The sequence below is a fragment of the Callospermophilus lateralis genome, chromosome X (assembly GCF_048772815.1).
Source record: "Callospermophilus lateralis isolate mCalLat2 chromosome X, mCalLat2.hap1, whole genome shotgun sequence".
Lineage (NCBI taxonomy): Eukaryota > Metazoa > Chordata > Mammalia > Rodentia > Sciuridae > Callospermophilus > Callospermophilus lateralis.
Genome location: NC_135325.1, coordinates 76,989,475 through 77,015,122, shown reverse-complemented (window position 1 = coordinate 77,015,122; position 25,648 = coordinate 76,989,475). Strand labels below are relative to the sequence as shown.

General features: G+C 31.5%; 1 protein-coding gene across 7 annotated transcripts in view; it reads left to right on the top strand.

The window, feature by feature from the left end:
- Pcdh11x (protocadherin 11 X-linked) overlaps positions 1-25,648 on the top strand; it is a 621,240-nt gene that overhangs the window by 321,071 nt on the left and 274,521 nt on the right. For 3 of the 7 annotated variants that reach the window (XM_077107261.1, XM_077107258.1, XM_077107257.1), the window contains exon 4: positions 4,294-4,323. The exons of the other annotated variants lie outside the window; for them this stretch is intronic. In XM_077107261.1, coding sequence (XP_076963376.1) covers positions 4,294-4,323 — 30 coding nt within the window. The remainder of the gene's footprint in view (positions 1-4,293; positions 4,324-25,648) is intronic. 7 annotated transcript variants of the gene reach the window in all.

Genomic DNA, 25,648 nt, shown 5'->3' with positions numbered 1-25,648 from the left:
ACAGAGTTCTGAGTATACTAAAAATGTTGACTTCACAGTTTAAATGGTAGGATTGTATGACATTTAAATTATTTATCAATGAAGAGGATACATAAATTATCACTAATAGTAGATACCTCAAACAAGTAGCAGCTACTCTTTGAAGTACTAAATTTACCCAATTTATCCTCCTTATACATACTGTGAATTAGGAAATCCTAATTCTCCATTCTACAAATGATGGCACTAAGACAAAAGGTCAAAAAGAAACATTTATTAGGTAACAGATAATAAGGTATACAGCCAGTAGTTGAAGCCAAACAGTATGGCTTGCAAATTTATTATTTTAACTAATATTCATAATTATTATACCCTGGCTCTAATTATGTATAATCACAAATATAGAGGATAAAAGAGTATATTTTGTTCTTTAAATATGTCTGCAAATATTCATTGTAGGTCTCCATTATGCCAGGCATGTTTTTAGGCTTTGAGAATATAGCAGTATTCTAAATCCAAAATGATAAAAGTCCCAGTTGCCATGCACCTTACATTCTAGAATATTAAGAATTCAGTAGACTTGGTTTCAAACCTCAGCTTTGTCCCTCACAAATAGAGGATCTAAGTAGGTTTCTTAACTTCTTTGATATACATCTTTCTAGTATGTAATGTGAGAATGATATGCCCACAATCATAGGGTCACTATAAGAAGTATAGATGATATGTATAGAAGTATGAGATGATATAGGAAAGAATTTACTGGAATTCCTCTAACACAATAAATGAAATATAACAAAAACAGTTACAATGATGGTTATAGTTTTAGTGCTCCTATAATTGATATAATCATTGTCACTACCAATGGCACCAAAAATGTAGTTAAGTCATAGCTTTGATGTTTGAAGTAAATATATATTCTTCCAAAGTTTGCTTATATAAGAATATATAGCTACTTGTTGAACCAGAACTGAAACCTGAATCTTTTTTTATTTTTTTATTTTTTAGATAGAGAGAGAGAGTCTTAGAGAGAGAATTTTAATATTTATTTGTTTTTTAGTTTTTTCTGTGGACACAACATCTTTGTTTGTATGTGGTGCTAAGGATGGAACCCGGGCCACCCACATGCCAGGCAAGCATGCTACCACTTGAGCAACATCCCCAGCCCAAACCTGAATCTAATTTCAAATGTTCCATACTCTTTACTGTTTTGTAGACACTACCTATACAATCTTTATGCCAATCTTAAATTTAGGAAAAGCAGAATAAGGCAGTAGTAATGTCTAGATACATTTTGATAAATTTATTCTTCTGAAGTGGCAATTTACATTTTAGAAAGGAAAGACATAATAATCAAACATTCTGAGAAAGAAATTTAGGCTTGTTTGTTATTAGATTTACTAGTGGCTTTTCTTTAAAGCCACCAACACTCTGAGGAGATAACTGAATAAATCTCTGAAATATCATACCACATGTGTCCTTCTACCAAAACAAATAAACTTGAACATAGTAGTTATATGGTTTTAAACCAAATACAAATTGAAGTTAAAATTGTGACATTTTTCCCAGTTGCAGCATCTATGTACTTTATTTTTAAGTGCATATTGGAGAAAGGTGTTCCACAATGGGTGGTATCACACACTTTACAAGTTGCTACTTTTTCATAGTACACACACATACACACACACACACACACACACACACACACAAAGTTTCTTCCCCAGTTTCATGTATCCATTAGACAAATATTAAGGATCTACTATGTGTTCACAGTGATAAACATTTTCATTTTGATCATGACATTCAGAAGAGTTACCATCATCAGTACTGTGGGTCCTACAGAAGAGGGTCGATGACATTCTGGTGTTTGTTGTTAAATATTAATCATTAAAGGACATCTCAAGTTGATAATGTACATTGCACAAATATTTAATGATGATTGGTGCTTTATTGGGTGAGATGGCAGTCATCTTTTAAAGTAAATCAGCACTCATCAGATACACTGTTTCTTCTGTGCCCTCTTCTACTTTGTTTCTAATCTGCAGAAAGTGATTCAAGATAGGTTCTCTAGTAGGTTTCTTCCCCTTTCTGGTAATTGTGTGTATAGGTATAGCTTCCTTGACTTCCAATTCCAACTTTATCTCTTTCATCTATCATAAATCTTCTAATTCTTATGTTCAGAGGACGATCACACTGTAAGCAGAAGCAATGCACAAAAATGTCCTACTTGAAGCCAGAATTTAGATAATAGCAGTACTTTATACAGATAGGTAAAGAAAAAAGAGAAGTTATAAACCTGGGGATGGGAAAAAAGAGTATTCAGAGACTACACAATAGCAATACTATTTTGGGTTATAGATTTTATCTTTTATTGACCTCACCCTTTGTGCTTGTGGTTTGAATACACATACCCAAACAGACAAACATAATATGTCTAGTTCCCACTGATTACAAAATACATAGATATTGAGGAATACCAAAATTACTTGGTTTTGATTTTTTTAAAGTGTGTTAACAGAACTGCTGCATCAAAGCATACATGAATAATATTTCACTGTGGTGACTTACCTGACATAATTTTCTACTATATTGACTAATACTATGCAATTTTAAAGAGAAATTACTGAAAATTTAGGATATTCCTTTCATTGGGTTATACTTATGACATTAACAAACTTTGTAACTTCCCTTACATACTATATTTCATGTCTCTTTTTTATCAGTTATATTCATTTAGAACTCTCAATTAAGAAATTTAGTAGATGTGGCATTGTGACCTCCAAATGTTTACTATCCTTAAGTATTGGTTGTCATTCAATTTTTAATAGTTCACTAAATTCTTTACCAAGATAGAGATGATTAACATTTTTATACCTTTACTTGGCTCACTAAATATCTGAATGCTTTTGGACTGCTCAGTGATAAATGGTAAAACATCTAATAGCTAACATGTATTATGTTCTTGAAAGTAATTTCTACTGGAACAAATACAAAATGATCCATTATGATTTTACAGAATAGGTAATGGTATTTTTAATGTTGTATTTTTAGATATTGGTTGAAGTTTTAGGGATTTTTGGTCTGTGAGATTTTTTTTCATTTGGAAAATTAAAAATTTTAATCTGTTATTAAAACATTCTCATTCATAATAAAGAGAGCTTTAAATACTGGTTGGTTAAAGATACTGAAATGTAAGAACACTTTATTGGAAGATAATACTCAAGGTATTATCCTCAGGCTATGGCTTCACAGATAAAACAGGTTCTAACTTTGATCCATTGCTGATTGGATTTGATGAATGTAGATGGACCTTATTGATATCTTATGCTTAAAATAAATATACAATGTAAAAGAACAAAAAGTACAATTTTATTTTTAGGATGATTTTGGATACTCATTGCAATTTTAATTGTTTAACTCAATTATATTAAAATAAGAGAAAAATATATAGACTCTTGGTCAGGTAATATCTGATAAAACAATTAGATAAAAATACAGAGCATTTATCCTCATATGATGTTGGCTATGTTTCCCTTTTTATTTACCCCTATTTCAGAATAAATACTACCCTCATCTCAATTTTCTGATTCTTTGTACTCAACAATGCCCTCTAAAGAACTTTTGCCTTTCTGTAGAAAGGAAAAAAAATGAGTAGGAGGACTTTTGTGAATATCTACAAAAGGAGAGTAAATTTATAAGGACAAATGACCTAAATGTTTCTTGAATCTTAAAAATTGAAGTAACTTGCTACTTTATCATGATAGATTTAGAATGGATTTAGTTAAACAGAATAGAACTAAAAACCAATAAAATTGATAGAACATTTAGAAATAGTATCCTGATATAGTATAGATATTTCTAATGTTTGCTTCCAATTCATGAATTTCCAAGTTGGCTAGTTTTTGTTTTAAGAAATACATTCATGCTTGAAATAACGGTCCCTTCATTTAAAAATAGATAAGAAATAAGTGATTTCATAAGAAATATCCAATTGAAAGGATGCCTTTTCTTGATTAATGCCTATGTTGCCTAAGCATATAACTTAATTTTTTGATGTCAATTGAAGATTTTATATGTCACTTCATATTTTTGTATGAAATTGATAATGCTCTTATACCACTTCACTGAAACCACTGAAGAATCTAGAAGATGAAAGCATTTTGGGGAAAAAAAAGCATAGTATTGCACTGGAAATATTGACATGCTTTTTAAAGAATATGCATTTGCAGTAACCAAATTGTAGCTGATTTTTATTTTTATTTTTGTTTTTGTTTTGTTTTGTTTTGCTTCCCTTGCCTCCATTTTATCCCAAATCAGCGGAAATCCGAGGGGAAAAAGGCAGGAAAGGTAAGAGTGTAAATTTCAAAAAAAAATTGATTTCAAAATATGTTGTACCATTTTTTCCCCTTAAACTCCTGAAGTTACAGTAGTTACTCCATGGAGTTAAAATTGTAAGTATTTAAGATGACATATGTTATAGTTCTGCCTTAAAGAGATTCAAGCTGAGCTGTCTCCATATTTTGTGTCACTTACACAGTCCTGGAAGCAATTTTCAAGTCTTATTTCATTTTATTTTTCACCAATACTTTCTTTTCCCACTGTGCCAAAACAACATACTATAACAGTATCATTTTGTGAATGTTCCAGTAATATAGTTATTTTGTGATGAATTTTAGCAATTAAAAAGAAACATTCTTTAGTGACAATACACATTTTAGCAGTGATAGCAAAAAGTTAGTGAATATAAACCATGAGTGTATGTTAGGATCAGAGGGAAAAATGCTAGAAGTAAACAAGGCATGGTTAATCAGCAAAATTATATTCTTTGAGAAATGGGGCTTTAGAAAATCATCTTTCAATGTGAAAAAATATATGTGAGCACTGTTTTCTTTTTCTAATTATTTTTTATTTATACATGACAGTAGAATACATTACAATTCGTATTATACAAATAGAGCACAAATTTTCATATCTCTGGTTGTATACAAAGTATATTCACACCAATTTTTGTCTTTATACATCTACTTTGGATAATAATGTCCATCACATTCTACCATCATTTCTAACCCCATACCCCCTTCCCCTCCCGCCCCTCAGCCCTATTTAGAGTTCCTCTATTCCTCCCATGCTCTCCCTCCCTACTCCACCATGAATGAGTCTCTTTATACAGATAAAACATCTGGCATTTGTTTTTTGGGGATTGGCTAACTTCGCTTAGCATTATCTTCTCCAATGGCATCCATTTACCTGCAAATGCCATGATTTTATTCTATTTTATTGCTGAGTAATATTCCATTGTGTATTATGCCACATTTCTTTTTTATCCATTCATCTACTGAAGGGCATCTAGATTGGTTCCACAGTTTAGCTATTGTGAATTGTGCTGCTATAAACACTGATGTGGCTGTGTCCCTGTAGTATGCTGTTTTTAAGTCCTTTGGGTATAGACTGAGGAGAGAGATAGCTGGGTCAAATGGTGTGAACACTGTTTTCTAGAACAAAAAAAAAATTTATATTGGTAAAAATAATCTATTTCACATATATTATTAAATGTTTGTTACCTCCCAAGTTAAACTGTACCACCTCTAAAAGAGATTTTCAATACTTCATGACATGTTTTTTCCAACATTTTTGCCTTCTTAAATAAACCATATTTTGAGGTTGAAAGAACTGAGTTTCCCTTAAACTTTTGATGGAAGATATTTTGGAAATTCAATTCATTAAGCCTTAAAAAACTACTCATATTACTCATCAAAATCTTGCCATTACTGTTGCTCAGTTAAATGTGTATAATCTTTAAGATGAATTATCCTGTTCTGGTTTTATAGGCCAAATTTAACATTTGAAAAAGAACTTCCCAGAGGGTGATCTACGTTATGTCATAAAGGAATCTGTTACCCTGATGTGTCTTTATTAAATGTGAGGACTGCTTTAGAAAGGAATTTGACTAGAATGTCAAAATGAATTTGAATTAATGTTTGAGAAATAAACTAAAATAACAGCATTATATTTTAAAATCAATATGCTTTTCTGAGAGTTTTCAAATACCTCTCTAAATTATCTTGAGTAACACTGTGACCTGGGAATGATGAAGTTTTGAAAGTCAGCTCCACCCAGAAGGCAAAAGTTCAAAGAACAGTTCTCCAATTCAAAGCAGGACATCAGCAGTAATAAAATGTCACTGGCTGCTACTGTGTACTGTAGAATTATATACATACATATGTATGTATACATATTTAAATATATATATTAATATACATGCACAAACTGTGACATAAGGAGAGAAAGAGGCTTTACTGATTTTAGGTGTTTATGTCATCTTTGCATTGCTGTGAAAAAACATCTGACAAGAACAACTTAGAAGATGAAAGATTTATTTTGGTTCTCAGTTTCAGAGAATTCAGTCCATGGTTGGCTGGTTCTAAGGCAGAACATTATGACAGAACTGTGTGGTAGATAAAAGTTGTTCAACTCATGGTAGCTGGGAAGCAGAGAAAGGGACATATATAGTCTCCAAGACATGTCCACAGTGAACTATTACCTCCAGCCATGCTCCACCTGTCTACAGTTTTCATCACCTCTAAGTAGCCCATTCAAATTATTAATCCATGAGAGAGATTAATCCTCTAATGATGTCAAAGCCCTTATGATTCAACTTTGGAACATTGGTGCATTATATAACATATGATCTTTTGGGAGACATTCCAGACCCAAACAATAACAGTGTTCTAAAATTCTCAATAATTCTGGTAAATTTGAATATGAATCAATTGATCAATTATTTAAAATAATTGTCAAGAACACAAATATTGGAAAATTTTATCTAAAATAGTGAGTCTATATTTAGGAAAATATTTTATTAAGAAGTTAGACTCTGTATATAGCACTCTGGAATGAACCCATCCATGTTCCAACTCAGAAAACCTATAGATCACGATATTTCATTATAAAACACTTTAGTAAAAGTGTAAAAGTAAAAGCAAAACATCAATATAATCATAATATGAAAACCAATAGAAAGCAATGTTTTTGGGGATGATTTTTGTTTTTCAAATAAAAACAAACCTGAACTTACATATAGGAAGACTTTATTCAGAAGAAAGATTATTGTGGTAGGGGAGAAGGCTCCAATTGTGGAACTCTATCAGGTCACAACATCCAATAGGCAAGGTTTTTCTTTCATAAGTTCAGCAGGGGAGAACAAAGATAAACAGACTCTTAAGAAGAACCTGGACAAGCAAGAGAAATATTTATTGTGGTCCAATAGGAAAAGGGTTTTGCTGTGGTCCTAAGAGAAGCTAACAGACGATAGGGACACATTTTACTTTTTCATAGTTTGTTCAGGTTTGGGGTCAAGCCAATTTCAGGAATGAAAGAAATGGGACTAAAGTTTGATCAAGCCAAAAAGAAGGGTTAAAATTTGGCAACTGTGAACATTTGATCATTTTTTTTTCATTAGCTTTATTTTTCTATATTTATCCTTAAAAAATTTTTATTTGGGTATGCATGATAGTAGAGTCTATTTTGACATATACATACAAACATGGGGTATATCTTATTCTAATTAGGATCCCAGTCTTGTGGTTGTACATGATGTGGCAATTCACTATAGTGTATTCATATACATACATAAGAAAGTTATTTCAGATTCATTACACTGTTTTTCCTAATCCTATTTCCCCTCCCTTCCATTCATTAGCTTTCTGTAACAAAGTAAGAATGATGAAAATAAAAATAAATTACTTATTCTTTTCTCAATTCCACACACTATATGTGTATGCATATGTGAACCTATATATATGTTTATACATATATATGTTCTACAGTTATACAGAAATATAGGTGTATGTATATTGGTGAAGATATTTACAGGTATGTTTACATGCCTATAAATATGTGCATAATAATAAATATTTAATAGTGAATATTAAATATGTAAATAATAAATGTATGCATATTAGTCATCATAATAACTCTATAAACTCTTTACAGATGAGGAAAAGAAGGTACAGAGAGCTTAAGTGATTAACTTAAAGTTGTGGAATTATGAATAGAAGAATCAGATTTTGAACCCAGCCAGTCTGTCTCTAAAATCCTTGTTTTGGAAAGGAAAGACAAAAACTTGAGATTATAGAGCAAATACACATTTATCTCAAATACCTGTAAATTTTATTATACTTTTGTAATAACATTTAATATATTTAATGTTATAAGTTGATAAAGAGGTTTCTGAAAGAGAAATTATTTAAAAACCATTTTTCTGTCAACTAAATCCTGCCACAGATCCATCATCAAGCTGTTTCTACTAATCTATACACTTTCTAAGCCCAACCTGATATAATGTGGCTAGCACATACCATGGAGATTAGGTCTGTCCTCTGATGCCCTTTATTTTTGGTTCATTGCATTTATGTATACCTTTTGAAGGGTATTTTGGATATTAAATTCAAGAAGCTATAAACCTTAAATATATTAAGTGTCAGAATGTTCATTAACTTTGGATTTATTGCAAATGTTTCCATAAAAATTTGAATTAATCTCTTGAACCCCTGAACTTCACCTATTTAGTTTTTTTAAATGAATTATAAAATATGACTTTTATATTCAGTTTCCTTCAGATCTTAAATTTGTAAAAATGTAAGGCAACACATTATTTTAGCTAAGAATATAATATCTAGATGAGTACTTTATTATCTTTTAGATCCTAAAACTTCAAAGGACAAGAGAATTTCTCAATGGCTTCTCTGGATTTAAATTTAAATGACTTCAGAGGCCTTACCAAACAAGACATATTTTTAGAATCTGAATCAGAGGCTTAGGTTGCATAAATAGACACATTTTTCTACCTCCTCTTAAAAAGATATTTCACCAAGAACCTAGTGGCACATTTAAATGCTAGAATAAAAACAAATGCCACTCTCCACAGTTTTTTCTTTCTTTATCTGGTTGATATTCAGCTGGCTAATAGCTAATTAGAAGGAAAAATGTATTTCAACACACAGCTACCCTTGATATTGTAAGAAATATTTATGTTCAACTAAAAGAAGTACAATTTTTTGAACCTAGTTAATAGTGACAAAAATTCCTTATATAAACACAAACTTTGTAGGTTTAATCTACTAACCTTCTTTTACTTAGCATTTACCTGAAAATTTCCATATAGACATTTTTCTTAAAGATCCCTCCCCTCTTTGACTATGTCTGAGTCTAAATTGCCCTCAGGGTTTGCACAAATGGCTACACTTGTTAAAGAGTGTGTTCACCAAAGTGCTAAACTAAATATGGCAGAAACAGAACTAACTGAGATTCTCAAAGGAGAATGTTTCTCATTTCTTTGTATCTGCCTGAGGTGAATTTACAAAGTGGCTTATTTCTAACTAACATAATGGATAACAGTAGCTATAGTCCTATTTCAAGTAAAAGCTATTCTCTGTCATATGACTATCTTCTTCCAGATCTCTGTCATTTGTGCAGTCATTTGCTCAAAGGTTACATGAAGACAAGAGAGCTGGGCAATGAGAATTTTAGAGGGAATATGTATTATGATCCTCATATTGCTTGTGTCTCTAAAATACTTCTTTAACTTCTATTCTGTTCAACAATCCAGAAATGTTTGGAAGATCTTTCTTTAAAAAAATCTCTTGAAAGCATAATTTAGGAATTTGAGTATGGAATGGCACATTGAGATTTTTTTAAAAAAAAATTATTTCTAAATGAATCTAACTCTTTTGGTATGCTACTCAAAAGGTATATCCAATGTCTTGGCCCTTAATGAAAGATTATTTTCATGTTACTTTTTGTAGCATTATAATGTAGCAAATGTATGAGGCCAAATCTACAGCAATTATGAATGCAATTTCTTCTACTTCTTTTAGTAGTTTTCTTTATTAGCATTAGTGTAGTGTTTCTAGTGTTGTGGAAAAATTAAATTCCCTGAAGAGCTCTAATCTAGCATTACCACCTAAGGTAAACCATTTACCCACATCCTGTGTACATTCCCTAGATATACTCTTCTGGGGACATTGTATACAAGGTGCACTGTGAGGCCTTTTACACTGTTTTAAAGCTTTTTATTTTGTTTTGGAATTGATTTTTAATTCATCTCAATGGGCTGTGACTGAAAATTTGGTCTGTGGCTAAAAATGGCAAGCAATTTAATGGATACTTTTGATCCTTCTGTATTCGCCTTCCACACCTATTTCATGCTTATTGAAAACTCATGCTTGTAAATAACTTATTATTAACTGTTAATACCATCATAGGTATTTTGTACTGTATCTTTGCATGCTTTTTTTATTGATTCTCTAGCTCTTATATGTATGTATATATATATATATATATATATATATATATATATATATATATATGCATTCCCTGGACCTGATTTTCATGTGATTACACAGGTTTCAAGATTGTGAACAGAATCTTCACTATTTATGATCACAACTCTATTGCTTTATGTTATACTGTCTAGTTAACTTGAGCTTTTCTTTCATTTTCGAATCATTCATTTCCTCTCCATTTTACACACTTTGTAAAACACCTTCCTGGTTATAATTATCTATCTATTTCTTTATTATCCTTGGCTTCCTACATTGTTCACAGTACTGATTTACAAATGTGGATTGCCTTTACAGATTGTATTCTTCACAGGCCACTGAGCCCTATTTGGGGGAAAAATCCACAAAATTGTATTGAAAAATAAGTGTACTACATATTAATACCATTAAGCTACAATGGGACTCTAGATACTGTTCAGAAATCATTATATTTCTCTCTTATTAGTTTTTTCTATCCCATGCCTTGAATAACTGTCCAAACATTTTCAAACATCTTCTAATTCCTTTCCCAATACAAAGCCCTGAATTTTCAGTAGATTTACATTATTGTACTATCCTAAGACAGAAAGCATTTTTGTAACCCCAATATACTTCTGAGGCCCCTTAAAATCTCTCATAGATTCCTTATCAACTCTTTTAGTTCTTTAGTCTCTTTCTATGTTCCCAGGCTCCTTTTCCTTTAAAAATAGGGGCTGGGATTGTGGCTCAGTGGTAAAGTGTTCCCCTAGCATGGTCGGGCCCGGGTTCGATCCTCAGCACCACATAAAAATAAAAGTATTGTGTTAGGTCCATCTACACCTAAAAAACAAATATTTAAAAAAATAAATGAATGAATGAAATGAAAGTCATTTTCTAAGAAAAACATATTATAAAAAGTCACTCCGTATCTCACCCTCATTAGATTATATTTCCTTACTGCACATTCTCTGCTGTAATTGGTTATTTATCCCTCCAAATTGAAAGAGAAACATTATCATTTGCACAAGTTTCTCTGCTGAGTCCATCCAGAACTTTCTATTATTTTTGACATTTTAACTTTGGGTTCTTTTTTGATCTTTCTAGAAACCTTTCTGTGATCTCTCTGCCCTTTTTTACACAGGACTGTAATGTCCACACCTTGATTGTGTCATATTTATTAAGTACATATTTTTTTTGTATCTTAATTCCTAATACAATATCATATTTTATTTCTATCAATACTTGGTATGCTTGTTTTATTTTTAATATCCAAATTTTAATATAAGTGTAACAGAACTGGCTTAATCCAAAGGAAACTGATTTCTGATCTTCCAGCATCAAATGTATAATAGTCTACCAATGTAAAATCAATGTTTATTATATAGGTATTTAAAAATAAGTCTTTCAGGGTCCACTGGTTTCATGTAAAACAAATAAATGTGTATTGTGAATGATAAAAATTTCCTTAGATGCAATTCAGATAGTTGTAATCCTGTTTTATGTCTACAAAAGTATTCCAGGAAAAAAATAAATGCTAAGTGTTATTTTTAATATGATCTGATGTACTAATTATATTTTCAAGTGTTTTTCTATAACATCCCAATTGGTTGATCTGTTCAATTGGGATTCTTTATTTGTTTCAAAAAGTTTCTCTTTGATCTTTGGCAAAAGGGGGGTAGGGACTACATGATCACACCACATCCCTTCTTTTATCCCTTACTGAAATCTCTAAACCTCACATCAAAATATACTAATCTCTCATACCTACCATTGTCTTACTTTTCAGCATCAAAATCCACCCATTATATCTCTGAAAAACAGATGTTCTTATTCTGTTTGTGGCATTGTATTGAGCACATTCTGAAACAAAATCATCCATATTCATTACAGTTCTATGCCTTATTCTGAATATACTGGCAATAATAGCCTTAAAACCTTAAGTAAAATAAGTCAATGTTTTAAAAGGCATTGAAACTATATTTCATTCAAAGCAATAGAAAAGAGAAAAGAATTTTAAAGGTTTATCTGCATAGCACTTTACGTATTAAACAGGATATTTCCAGGTTTTTAGCTTTATAATATTGTTGAGTGCCCTTACAAATTTAGACTTTTGCATAAGTGCTCTTTCTATTGTCATAGAGTGGGCATTTTTCCATTCCTTTTTTTTCTATGCCATATGAATTTGAGTCAGTACATAATTCAGAATCCTTGGTGATAATATTTTAACCAACTCAATTACTAATAAATTGAAATTGATACTCCAAAGTATAGAGCTCTGAATAGAATTTTATCTTTGATATCAACCAAATGACTAAAATGATTAATTCTATACTAAATTTAGGTATTCATTACAGAAATGTTATCAAGCAAAGGTTCAGTTTCGAAGCACATAGAAGCCATTATTATGGCACTGGATTTTTACAAAAATAAAAATGCTTTATTGCATGGTCTATCAGCAAGGAGTCCAGCAGCTAAAAAGTAGCTCAAATGTGCATCCTGGATCAGTTGGTAAAGAGGGAATTTTTAGCAAAGTGAAGGGGAAAATTTTCTTGTCTATTAGATGACAAGAAAGAGGACTTTTGGGGCACCTTTGCACAAGCATGAAAATATTCATCATACCTCTTCATGGGATCCTTTCCTTTCCATTCCTTTCCTTTTCTTTTCTTTCTTTTATGGTACTAGGGATTGAACCCAGTGCTTCTATGGTTTATTCCTAGCCCCAGGGCACATGTTTATTTTTATGGGTAGTTTTTATTCTCTCTTCTAGGGATTTTCAGCTTGTGACACAGTAGTCATTGACAACCCAAACTGGCAAACATGATTTTCTGTACAGCATTTTCTTTTAAACCAGGGATTGAACCCATGGGTGCTTAACCTGTGAAGCAGCCATATCCTCAGCAAACCCCCACACTTTTCTTTTCCTTTTTGGTACTGGGGATTGAACTCAGGGGCACTCAATCTCTGGGGTACATCACCAGCCTTATTTTGTATTTTATTTATAGACAAGGTCTCACTGAGTTGCTTAGTTAGCACCTGGCCATTCTTGAGGCTGGCATTGAATTTGCGATCCTCCTGCCTCAACCTCCTGAGCCTCTGGGATTACTGGCATGCACCACCATGCCCAGCTACATGTCTGTTCTTAAAAAAAAAAATAGGTCCCAAACTGTCTGCATGTGGATTCTGGAAGACTTTCCTGAAAGACAACTTAAAATTTTTGATATTTAAGGAATATATGTCTAGTTGTGCCTAGGTCACAGCCAGTTTCAAAAAACAGTGACACAGATGTTTTCACTTCTATATTAATGATACCTTTAAAATGTAAAATGCCCCCAATTTGGGGAGAACAAATCAATTTAGTTTCACCTTCTTAATTCCTATCTTTTGATCTCTATAAGAAACTAACAGGGAGAGCCTTCCTAAAGGCTAAACATTAGATAATGTTTTCTAATTTAAACTAAATTAATGTCATAAATATTGGGATATCTGATGACCCCTCTTCTTTGGTATAATAAGTAAACAAACCATGTCTAATCCATGAAATCATATGGCTGGGCTAAGAATGGCTAGGATTTAGTTATTTCATTATCTCTTATTATGCCACCATTAAGAAGAGTCTTTTTCAGTACCTTTTGCATTATACACCATTGTGGGGAGAAAAAAATAACTTTCTCCTCCACCTTTCAGGAATTATTACCTGGGACTCTCTGTAACAAAAGGCAAACAAATAAGAGAAAATCAGAAAGTCAATAGCATGATTATCTCCTGTTTTCTTGTGAGATAACCTAGAGACATGTCCCATCTCTAACATGGATCTCAAAGAAATGGCTTGATTTCAGGCTTAAATACCATGATTCTCTGAAACAGAAAAAGAAGGATATAAGTAAAGGAATGGTTAAAGTTAGATAGAGTCAGGCATGGTGGTACATTCCTCTAATCCCAACCACTGGGGAGCTAAAGTAAGAGGATGTGGCAAGCTCACTTCCAGCCTCAGCAACTTAGTGAACCTGGGTTCAATCCCCACATATCTCTCTGTCTCTCTCTCTCTCTCTCCTCTCTCTCTCTCTCTCTCTCTCTCTCTCTCTCTCTCTCTCTCTCTCTCTCTCTCTCATATGATCAGGAAATCACCTTAAAACAAATAATGGTGGTATACTATGTATATTTAAGTCAATGCTTTCCCATTGATTAAGAGTCTCTAGTGATTTTTGTCATCCTTTTCTTCTTGGTACAGAGAGGAAAACATCTTTAAAAATGGAAATTTCCTTTATAGACTTAAATTTCCCTTGTAAAAGATTAACTTCTCAGAGCTTTTCCAGTGTCTATAGTTTCTCAAAAGAGTAACTCAAAACAATCCCTTTGCCATGAAGGCATATTTTGGAGCTGCATATTTTAATTTTTTACAGTTTTATTTTGGTGTGGCATGACCTAAATTACATCATCATGTTCTTTTGCAATGATGCTAGCTTTTCATAGCATTTTTATTTTGTGCTATGGATTGAATTTAGGGCCTCACACATGCTAGTCAAATGCTTTACCACTAAGCTGCATCCCCAAACCCCAACCCTCACAGCATTTTCATATTCATAATTTTGTTTATTTTATAGTAATAACATACTAGAATCTTTAATGTGTTCTTCCAGTGTGAAAAGCCCTTTGTTTTAGTCAGCTTTGTCATTGCTGCAACCAAACGAGCTGAGAAGACAATTTTAGAGGAGGACAAGTTTACTAGAAGATCATCATTTCAGAGGTCTCAGTCCATACATGGCTGACTCCATTGCTCTGGGTTGGAGGTGTGGCAGAACATCACAGCAGAAAGGTGTAGAGGAGGGAAGCAGCTCAGAACATGGCAACCACAAACCAGAGACAGAGAACTCGGCTCCTCAGGGACAAAATATAAACTCTAAGATCGTACCCCCTGTGACCCACTTCCTAGCTACACAATACTTGCCTATAGTTATCACATAGTTAATCCCTATCACTGGATTAATGCACTGATTAAGTTAAGGCTCTCATAACCCAATCATTTCACCTCTAAATTAACACCATTCATTCTTGTAAAGACAATTTATTACACATATGTCCTTCTAGTATTATGATTTTAGGTCCAGAACAAGCATATGTTAAATGTCCAGTGAAATGTTGTTTATAGATTAGACCCATAGAGGTGGGTGAAGTTTGGAAATATATTACTGATACAAATAGTTTATTTGTTTTTGTTACAAAACATTTGGATTAAGAATGCAATGTAGGTGCTGGGGTTGTGGCTCAGCTATAGAGTATTCACCTAGCACATGCAAGGCCCTGGGTTCAATCCTTAGTACCACATAAAAATAAATTTAAAAAATAAAGGTATTGTGTCCAATGACAACTAAAAATAAATATTAAAAAAAGAATGTTGGGCTGGGGATGTGGCTCAAGCAGTAACATGCTCGCCTGGCATGTGCGGGGCGCTGGGTTCGATCCTCAGAACCACATAAAAATAAAATAAAAGATGTTGTGCCCACCAAAAACTGAAAAATAAATATTAAAAAATTCTCTCTCTCTCTAAAAAAAAAAGAATGTAATGTTAAGTGGAGTCCTTGTTAATTGTAACTTAGAGGCCTCGCTTATCTATCAAGCACTTTTATAATAGAATATTAACATTTATTCTGACATGTGTTTTGCTAATAGATTTAGCAGGGGTTTTTGGGTCAAATATAGGAATATTAATAAAAGAGAATTGTTATTTAAAAATCTCATACTTATGATCATTAAATTAGTTATATTACCTTTGGTATATCTATTTGCATTCATTTACTTCCCATATATTTTCTCTTATCATACATTTAATTATAAAGCAAGGCATGACTCCCACTTAACTCACAGGTAACTCACAAGGAAATCTCTGGTAAATAATTATCAGGTGGCATTTTATTAAAGGATTGTAAATATACTAGTTAATTTCCTAGTCTTTTCCTTCAGGATCAATGTCAATCGAGTCTTCCTTGCTTATGTGAATTATTTTTAGTACTCATAAGTTTCTAAGATTAATTTTTAAGCTATAAAGGTATTAATGTGGTAAAGTCTACCATCTAATGTTGGGATATAGAGAATTAATATCTGAAGATGTCTTGTAATTTTCTGTATCCTACGTCTAACAAATCACTTGAAACTTAGTAAATATTTAATGAATATTTGTTGTCATTTATTTAATAAATACATGGAATAGTTTCTATGTGTCAGATCCAGTGCTTGCTGATAAAAGCATCTGAAGGAATGAGATAGATTTTTGTGACAGCATGGACCTTATTGTCCAGTAAAGTAAGCATGTAAATAAAAAATTAATTCTGCTATAATTAGTTTAATTCACTATTATAACCTACTATAGAACATTATTCTTAAATAAAACTAAATTCCATTTACATATACATATATTCTCAGTTGGACTTACTTATTTAGAGGTGATGGTTTCCATGAACTCATTAACATTTGTTTAAAATATATTGCATTTCTGTTTATACTCATGATTTAGAGCATCTGTATTTCAGTCTCAGTTTGTCAGTCATATAAGACATTGCATTTTTATTTTGTTCAAATGACATCCCCCTTCCCATTACACTTGACTCCTCTGAGCCTAAAGTATTAAAAAAGCACTATGATTTTATTCTGGTATAAAATGTCAGAAGTTAGTCTAAGACCAGTTATCACATAAAACACAAGAGATGACCAGGAACATAGGTAGTGGCCAAAAAGATTACTCTACCAACTTGAAAATATACATATGTAACTGTGAATGATATAAAACTTTCCAAAAAGGCAGCATATACTTTCAGTGTTTATGCAATACCTGGTACATACAACCAAATTAGATTTTCCCCAGTGTTATAATTTAGCAATAATTAAAAGATTCTGACAATTTTAGCCAATTTTAGCCAAGTCCATATATTAAAGATGACATCTATATAACAGCCATGATATGCATAATTTTCCATGTTTTGTTATTATTGAATAAGATGTTGAAACACTGTTTTTTTATGATACGCTTCCAATCAATATAAGTTTATTAAATATACTCATTTTTCACATATAAATATATGAGAACTGGATAACATTTCCAATATTTCCATGGCCATATTATAGGACAGTTAAATAAACAATAGCTTCTTTGGAAAGATCGAAGGAAAATTATCAGAAGAGGAAGCATCCAGCTGAAATTGGAGCATAATTTGGTGATGGGAGTGAAGTAAAGATAAATAAGTAAGAACCGATAAAAATGTAATATTGGTCATGCAAGTTCCATAAACTGATGATAGATATGACTATTTTTGACCCATTTGTAAAATGTGCAAAAAGTCAAGATTATATTTCTTTCATATAGAGTATGAATTGTGAATCCATGATCTTACTCTGCAATCATTATTGAAGTGGAAATTTTCATGAAACCCATATAAGTTTAAATATGAACAACGCCCCTCACATATCATTGATGTGTTCTTTCAAGTTTATCCTAGGAGGATTAGGTATTTTTTAATATATAAAACCTAAAGAACATAATAAATATTATCCTCTTATCACATACTATTTAACATATATACCTTTTTCACCACTAGAAGATAATGGATACTATTTTCTTTAATGCCAAAATTGTGGATCTAATCCATAACTTTTAAGAAGACACTTATAAAATCAGTCATTCTCTTCATATTAAAAAATAAATATCAAAACCTATAGAGATATTAATTTCTACATACACATCTAAAATTCTTCAAATTTATTGAGTTCATTTCATGTGCCAGAAAGTATATAAAGCTGTGATTTGAAGCCCTAGGGTGATTCTAGAGATAAATATCCAAATCAACAAATAAAATTTACAGGATAAAACAATCAGCATCTCCATATTTATTGATCATTATAATCATTACTATCACTTAAAAATAGATATTTTAAACCACATTTAACTAGGTTATACTGTATTTGGGATATAGGAAATAGTTGTTAATTTGCTTGCCACTATTTTTCCTGATGGTAAGAAAGTCTATATTAGTAAGGATTCATTTACCATTTTTATAGAAATAATCTTTCTTTATTGTTGTTACTATTCCCCTTCACTATTTGAGTTTATAGTGTTGAAACACTATTAAAGCTGAATGTACTGTACTTCTGAGTGATACATTTTCCTATCACAATTGTAAGTTTTCTGTTACATTACCTTTCTTTTTTAAAAAAATTTTTATTGTTGGTTGTTCAAAACATTACATAGTTCTTGATATATCATATTTCACACTTTGATTCAAGTGGGATATGAACTCCCATTTTTACCCCATATACAGATTGCAGAATCACATCAGTTACACATCCATTGATTTACATATTGCCATACTAGTGTCTGTTGTATTCTGCTGCCTTTCCTATCCTCTACTAAAGATGTCCAATATTGATGAGTCAGTGATTTAGTGTGGGCTTTATTTTGCTTTACTTTTGCTGTTTACAACTATATCTAGTTACTAATAACTATATATTCTATCCCCACGGTTCTATATCAAATTTCATATATCATAGTATTTTCTATTATGAGAAGTTATTATATTTTATGATCTCATGAATAATTTTGTATATAGAGTTAGACATACATATCTATGGGTTCTGCATTCAGCAACTGTGGATCAAAATTTTCAGAAGAGAATAGTGTCTTTATTGAATATATGTACACATTTTTCTTTTCATTATTCCCTAAAATAGAGTGTACCATCTATTTACATAATATTAGGTATTATGAGTAACAGAGATTATTAAAGTATATGGCAGAATGTGCATCAGTTATATGTAAATCTTGAACCATGTTATATGAATGAATTGAGCATTTGTGGATCTGGGCATCCTGTGGGTGTCCTGGAACCAATCCTCCATGTATACCAAAGAACAACTCTATAGCCCTATAAAATCTCATATTGTCATATACATCCAGTGTTTCTTAGTATGCTTATTCCATTTTTCAACCTTTTGATAGCTATAGAACCTCATAAAAATTATTTAATTGGAGCTATCTTAGATTTTTTAGATTAAAAATCTCCTTCTACTTGAAATTGATTATAGAATGAGTGAAGATGCAATTCTATTATTTCAATGTTCTTTCTCACTTTTGATGGACATCATAGTATTCATTAACTGATTTAAAGTTCACAATTGAAGCTAGGCATGGTGGCACATGCAAGTAATTTTATTGGCTTGGGAAGCTGAGTTAGGAGGATCGTAAGTTTGAGACCAGTCTCAGCAACTTAGTGAGATCTTGTCTGTAAATCAATGAATATAAAAATAAACAACATGAAATAAAAAGGTTTGGAGGTATAATTCAGTGGTAAAGTGCCCCTGCATTCAATGCCCAGTACAGAAAGAAAGAAAAACAAAGAAAGGAGGGATGGAAGGATAGACTGGTTTTGTAGCTCATTGGTAATGTGCCTCTGGGTTCAGTCCCCAGTATTCCTGAAAAACAATCTTTACGATTTAAAAAAAAGTTACTTTATGGTACTGAATAACTAAATTATCCACTTTTCCTCGTGGTCAAAATTTTGGTCTCTATACAAGCCCATGATGATGGAACTTGCTATTGTAAACTGCTGATTGTAATTTTTCCCAGTAAAATACAAACTAAGATACAGTACACTAGATCTATTTAGAGTTCTATAGGTAGGCAATTATTGTGCCAACTATTGCTGACATAAGTCAATCTATTTATGTAAATTTAGTGACCAATATAAAGTATTATTTATATTCTTCACATTTTGGAGAAACTAAGTTAATGTTAATCTACATAGTATATCATATTTTTTTCTGCTATATCTAAAGTTATATTTCCTAATTGTTTTATTTGAAAGAAAAAAAAAAAAAAGCTGGGGATGTTGCTCAGTGGTAGAGCAATTGCCAAACATGTGCAAGTCCCTGGGTTCTGTCCCCTGTACTGCAAAAAAAAAAAAAAAAAAAAAAAAAAAGGACAAAAAATATCAAAGCATCATGTATGGGATATGTATAAGACTGTAAGACTAGGTAAAATATTATGTATTATAAATTACTACTTATTTTTAGTGATTTTAAGTGTTTTAACAGAAACAAGGGTTTTTTTGCTATAAATTTCTTTTATAGATTAAGAGACATAAAATAACATATTTGAATTCAATATGAATCTCTAGGATTTGGGATAATTCTGGATTGGGGGAAATTATAATATTGAGTCTTTTTGAGACAGGTACACTAAACAACTTCCAATAAACACAGGATGGGAACAATTTTCACAGAGAGGCAGGGCCAATTTTTTTTTCAGAAACCTTTAAGGAAGCAAAAATTGTACACAAGTATGTCTTTATTGCCTTTAAAGTACAGTTTATTTTTTTACATTTGAACAGGAAATGTCCTAATGCAATATATAGATTTTATTTGGGGGATAATCTGGTATCAACTCTCAATAGTTTTTTGCAGAATCTGGGTAAAAATGAGCTAGAACTCTGGGGTCTAGTGCATAAAATACTATCTTTTCACATCTGGGACTACATTTCAAATTTAATCTGAAGTATTTGATGAGATATGCCAAACTGCCTGAAAACAATTTGGGAACTAGTGAACTGTAGTATCTGGAGGCCTATAGACACTAAAAGCACTATTCTTTGCTTTATCCCTCTGCATTTTTACTCCAAATTAAGTGCAGATTGCATACATGCAATCCACAGTGATATTTTAATGAAGACACAAACACAGATGCTTTTTATTGTGTTGAAAGATGGCATTTATTCAGTGCCTAATTTATTATTATTATGATATCAATATTCAATATAATGCAGATGTTATAGTAAAAGCCATGGTATTAGTTCCACATTATTGTAGAGTATGGATTTTCTGATAGACTGCAACAAACATTAATAAAAAATAGTAAGTCAAACTATGTAATAATGTATCTTTATTCTTTGAGTTTGGTCAGAGAACTGAAATTGAAAACAAGGAAATATTTTGATACAAATTGTCTATTTTTTTCTTCCTATATATGAAATATTCCTAAGAAAGAAATTTCATCAATGCTTAATCACACCTAGGTGGATTTTGCTTTGCTTCTTATTAATAAATCCAGGAAGAATTCTTTATTGTAGGTCTTCAAAATATACCAGCATTTCATAGAATCAGGCTTATCTCTTGATTGAGAGGTATTAATGTTTTGCACAAAGGCCATTTCATATTTTTAAAAATGATGTGGAAACTCAGGCATTGCTCCTCTTAATACATTAAATGAAATCTAAAATGTCAAAAATAAGTAAGGGCTGGGGTTGTAACTCAGTGGTAGAGCACTTGCCTAGTTCGCGTGAGGCCCTGGGTTCGATCCTCAGCACCACATAAAAATAAATAAATAAAGATAAAGATATTGTGTCCATCTACAACTAAAAAATATTTTTTAAAAATAAGTAAAACGAAAACCAAATGGTTATAGTAAATTTCTTTAAAAGAGAACAGCTAAGTTGGGTATGGTGGCACAGACCTATAATCTCAGTGACTGGGGAGGTTGAGGCAGGAGGATAATTAGTTCAAAGCCAGCCTCAGCAATGGTGAGGAACTAAGCCACTGAGTGAGATCCTATCTCTAAATGAAATACAAAAGAAGGCTGGGGAAGTGGTTCAGTGGTGGAGTGTTCCTGAGTTTAATCCCTGGTACCAAAAAAAGAACAACTTTATTGGTCTAAATTAAATGGGCTTCTATGTTTTCAAATTGATGTTTAGATAAAGGTAACTTTTACTAAATGATCTTCCTCGTTTCTAGTTCTGGAGATTCTCAATTGGAGAATTTAGTTTACATCTAAGGCTATTGAAAGATGAAAAGCTTACAAAGTAGCAACAACTGAATATCTGAAATGGAGTTTTGTAGGGAGATGTGGATTAAAATCTACAGACAGAGGTTCCTGTACAACACTTTCACATCTTATATATTAATTAATTTATTTATGTATTAATTTATAATGTTGGGGATTGAACCCAGCCCAGAAGTATTTGAAATAATCAAATGAGGTCTTTCTCTAACTCATAAAATAAAATGAATAATCATATTTATTTATGTGTCTTATTGGGTTAATGTAGTACTTATTTCATTGGGTTATTGTGAGGCTTAAGTAAGTGTATATTAAATAAGTTCATATATATAAAATATCTTTAACAATGTCTAGCACTTTATAGAAGTACTATGAAAGGTTTAATTATTATCATGTTTTTCAAGGTACTAGTGATCAAACCCAAGGCCTTGTGCATGATTGGCAAGCAGTTTATCACTGAACTGTATTCCTGGCCACTATTATCTCCATTATTAATTGTGGTAACTGTATTTACATGACTGTAAAACAATAGCCAAACTGTTAGCTTGATTTTGGAATTGACTTTCAATTAAAAACTAAACATGAAAATTTTGTGGCTATTTTACTTTTCCAAACATTTCCAAACATTTCTCTGTTTCAGTGTCCACCATCCACATTCTGTGTTTCCCCAAACCAAACCAGCATTTAATGCCTTCATTGAAAGTACCAGCAGCTCTGATTACTAGTTTATGGTACTACACTATTTGGACAATGGTCTGGAATACTGAATTTTGCTCTCCTCTCTTTTGCTTTAAGTTCTCCTAAGTCAACTTTTTCTTTCCCAATTTCTTCATGCTTTGCTCTCTAATTAATACACTGATAGTTAATTCCACTAGAACAATTCCATACTTTTGAATTCAATATATTTCTACTCTCAGAAATGTATTTTCCTTTTGATGAAAAGATTACAGAGACAAATATTAATGGTGACATGTGGGAATTTTTTCACTGTTTCACGAGCTCTGTAGATTTTCCTTTGAGTTACCAGAGGGTTTGTAAACTGTCTATAGTAAATAAATGTTTTACTACTGTCAAAAAACATTCTTAAGTTATTAGAAGACATTGAGACCAATACACATTTTGACTCAGTTATTTTTTAAGGATGTGTAGATAAATTCCAGACTTTAAAAACGTTTATTTTTATCATTTATCAAGGCAGACTATAATTCTTTGCATGTTTTGGCATTTGAATCAGTTAAATTTTATTGCAAGTGTAGAAAATTAAGTATTATAGCAAATGTATATAACAATATGTGGTTTATTTTATAAATTTGGTCTTAGATTTTAATCTTGCTCTGATTTTCTCAACAGCATGTATCAACTTTTTTATTGTACCAGCAAATAATTTAGTCTGAATTTCAAAAATATTTTAAGAAGATATCATGGAGATAAATATATTTTATTAATTCTAAAAACAATCAATTGATCAGCATTTCTATAATATGAAAGAGAAATAGATTAATGCTGTATTGAAAAGTATTGACTCTGCCCTTGATCCCACTATAACATCTAATTAAGTGCTATGAATCATCAACTGAATACTAAATATATTTGTTCTTAACAATGGACTGTATATTTTTTCTTCTACTCAATTTTGTACTGCAACTATCAAATAGAGTACTCACTAAATCTTTACCTGCTTCAATTTTTATAGGTGCTTTTTATCTACCTCATAGCTCAGTTCTATTTACTAAAATTATTTCAAGACATTACTGGAATTTTACTCATATGACTTTAAAATTCTATTAAATTATAAATTACTACTCTTATATCTGTTATGAATTACTGCAGTGAACTTAAAAAGTTTATTAAAATCATATATGGAAACATGTGTCTATCACATTCTCAGTAAATGCAATATGTAGCACCAAGGTTAAATGCTTATTCAAGTTGTTTTTTTCTTCTTTTTTTTTTTTTTTTTGTTGTTGTTGTTGTAAATGAAACTCAGTTATTCCAACTTGGCAGAGCAGGAAAGTACCTTTCTTCTCTCACATTTCTAATACTAAACCCTAAACCCAAGGAAGAGATTGGGAATAGGAATGTCAGGGATGGGGTATTAAATAGTGGGATTACATGATAAGTCAATAAAAGAGATTTTCTTTTTGTGAAGAAAGGATCTTTTTCACTATTAAAGAAGTAATTTCTTGTCTGATTCTCAAGTTGGAAATATGAAAGAGAATATTTTCAACCTATAGCCTTTTTATGTCATAATTACCACAATCATTTTTTTTATGATGAAGCTTTGCTTCCTCATCTTCCTCCAGAACTGACAAATGCAAGTAAGGAAAAGATATTTTCCAACACTTCTAAATGAAATTTATAGTGAATGCTGCCTATCTACACTCTTCTCTACTGCAGTATAGCAACTGTGATTTTTGGTTTGGGATTGTAGGTGGGATAAGAAGTAGCAAGCTGATTGGCTGGAATAAACTTGAGCCTTTTTAAAAATTTTATTTATTTATTTATTTTTTGGTATTGTGGATTAAGTGCCAAAAGTGGGAATAGGCCTGCAAGAACTATGATAATCCAAGGACATTTCTTACTCTTTATTCTCTTTTTCTCATGATTTACCTTTTTGTTTCTTTTCTTTCTAGTTTTCTGTTCAAAAGCCTCATTATTTTTTTGTATTTCCATATGTTTCTTCTTTTCTCCCCTTCTTCCCTTCCTCAACAAGAGGAAATTACTATGCACATGTTTAAATTATTTATTAAAATTTCTTTTATAGATATTGGATTGATTATGAAGAAGAGTGATGACTATAGAGAAAGGCACATAAAAGAATAAGGAAGATATTGTAGAAGGAGGTTTATCATACAAATTACAATCTGTAACTGTACAGAACTTCTGAATTATTTATGAAAAATTTTTGCTATGGTTTTAGTAACAGTATACTAAAGTGACAGTTTTATATCATAATGTAATTGTTTAAGAATTTTATCTATTTTTGGTGAAACAATGTAGTTTGGCAATGCATGTCTATTTTAAAGATATTCACACAAATAGTAGAGGAATTTTGGAAAATTTCCATTCTCTAGACAATCATCTATCTCAATAATCATTCCCAAAGTTTCAATCATTTATCTAATATAAATAATATCTCACTAAACATCATAGATTGTAAACACGTAAATATAATACTATTAGAGAGTAAGATAAGAAGGATTACTTTTTTTTTTTACCATCGTGTCAAAGTTATCAGTTTTTCATGGTGGAGGGTAAGGACTGAATAGAGAACAGGGAATAGTGCAGATAAGTTGAAGCTGGGGAAGCACAAAGAGTCATGCACAGGTCATGCCTGGCATACAAAGAAATGCTTCTAAGGAAATTATCTGGGAACCCACAACAATTGCACCAAGCTGATTAAAGATTCAATGGAGATGAAAAAACCTACTTTGCCAAATTTTTCCATGTTGTGCTAAATCTATTTAGAGCTAACAAGATGTTACTATAATTGTTTCCTATATGCATTGCAGCTTCTATTGTGTATATTATAAAACTTTATAGTATATAGGTGATATAC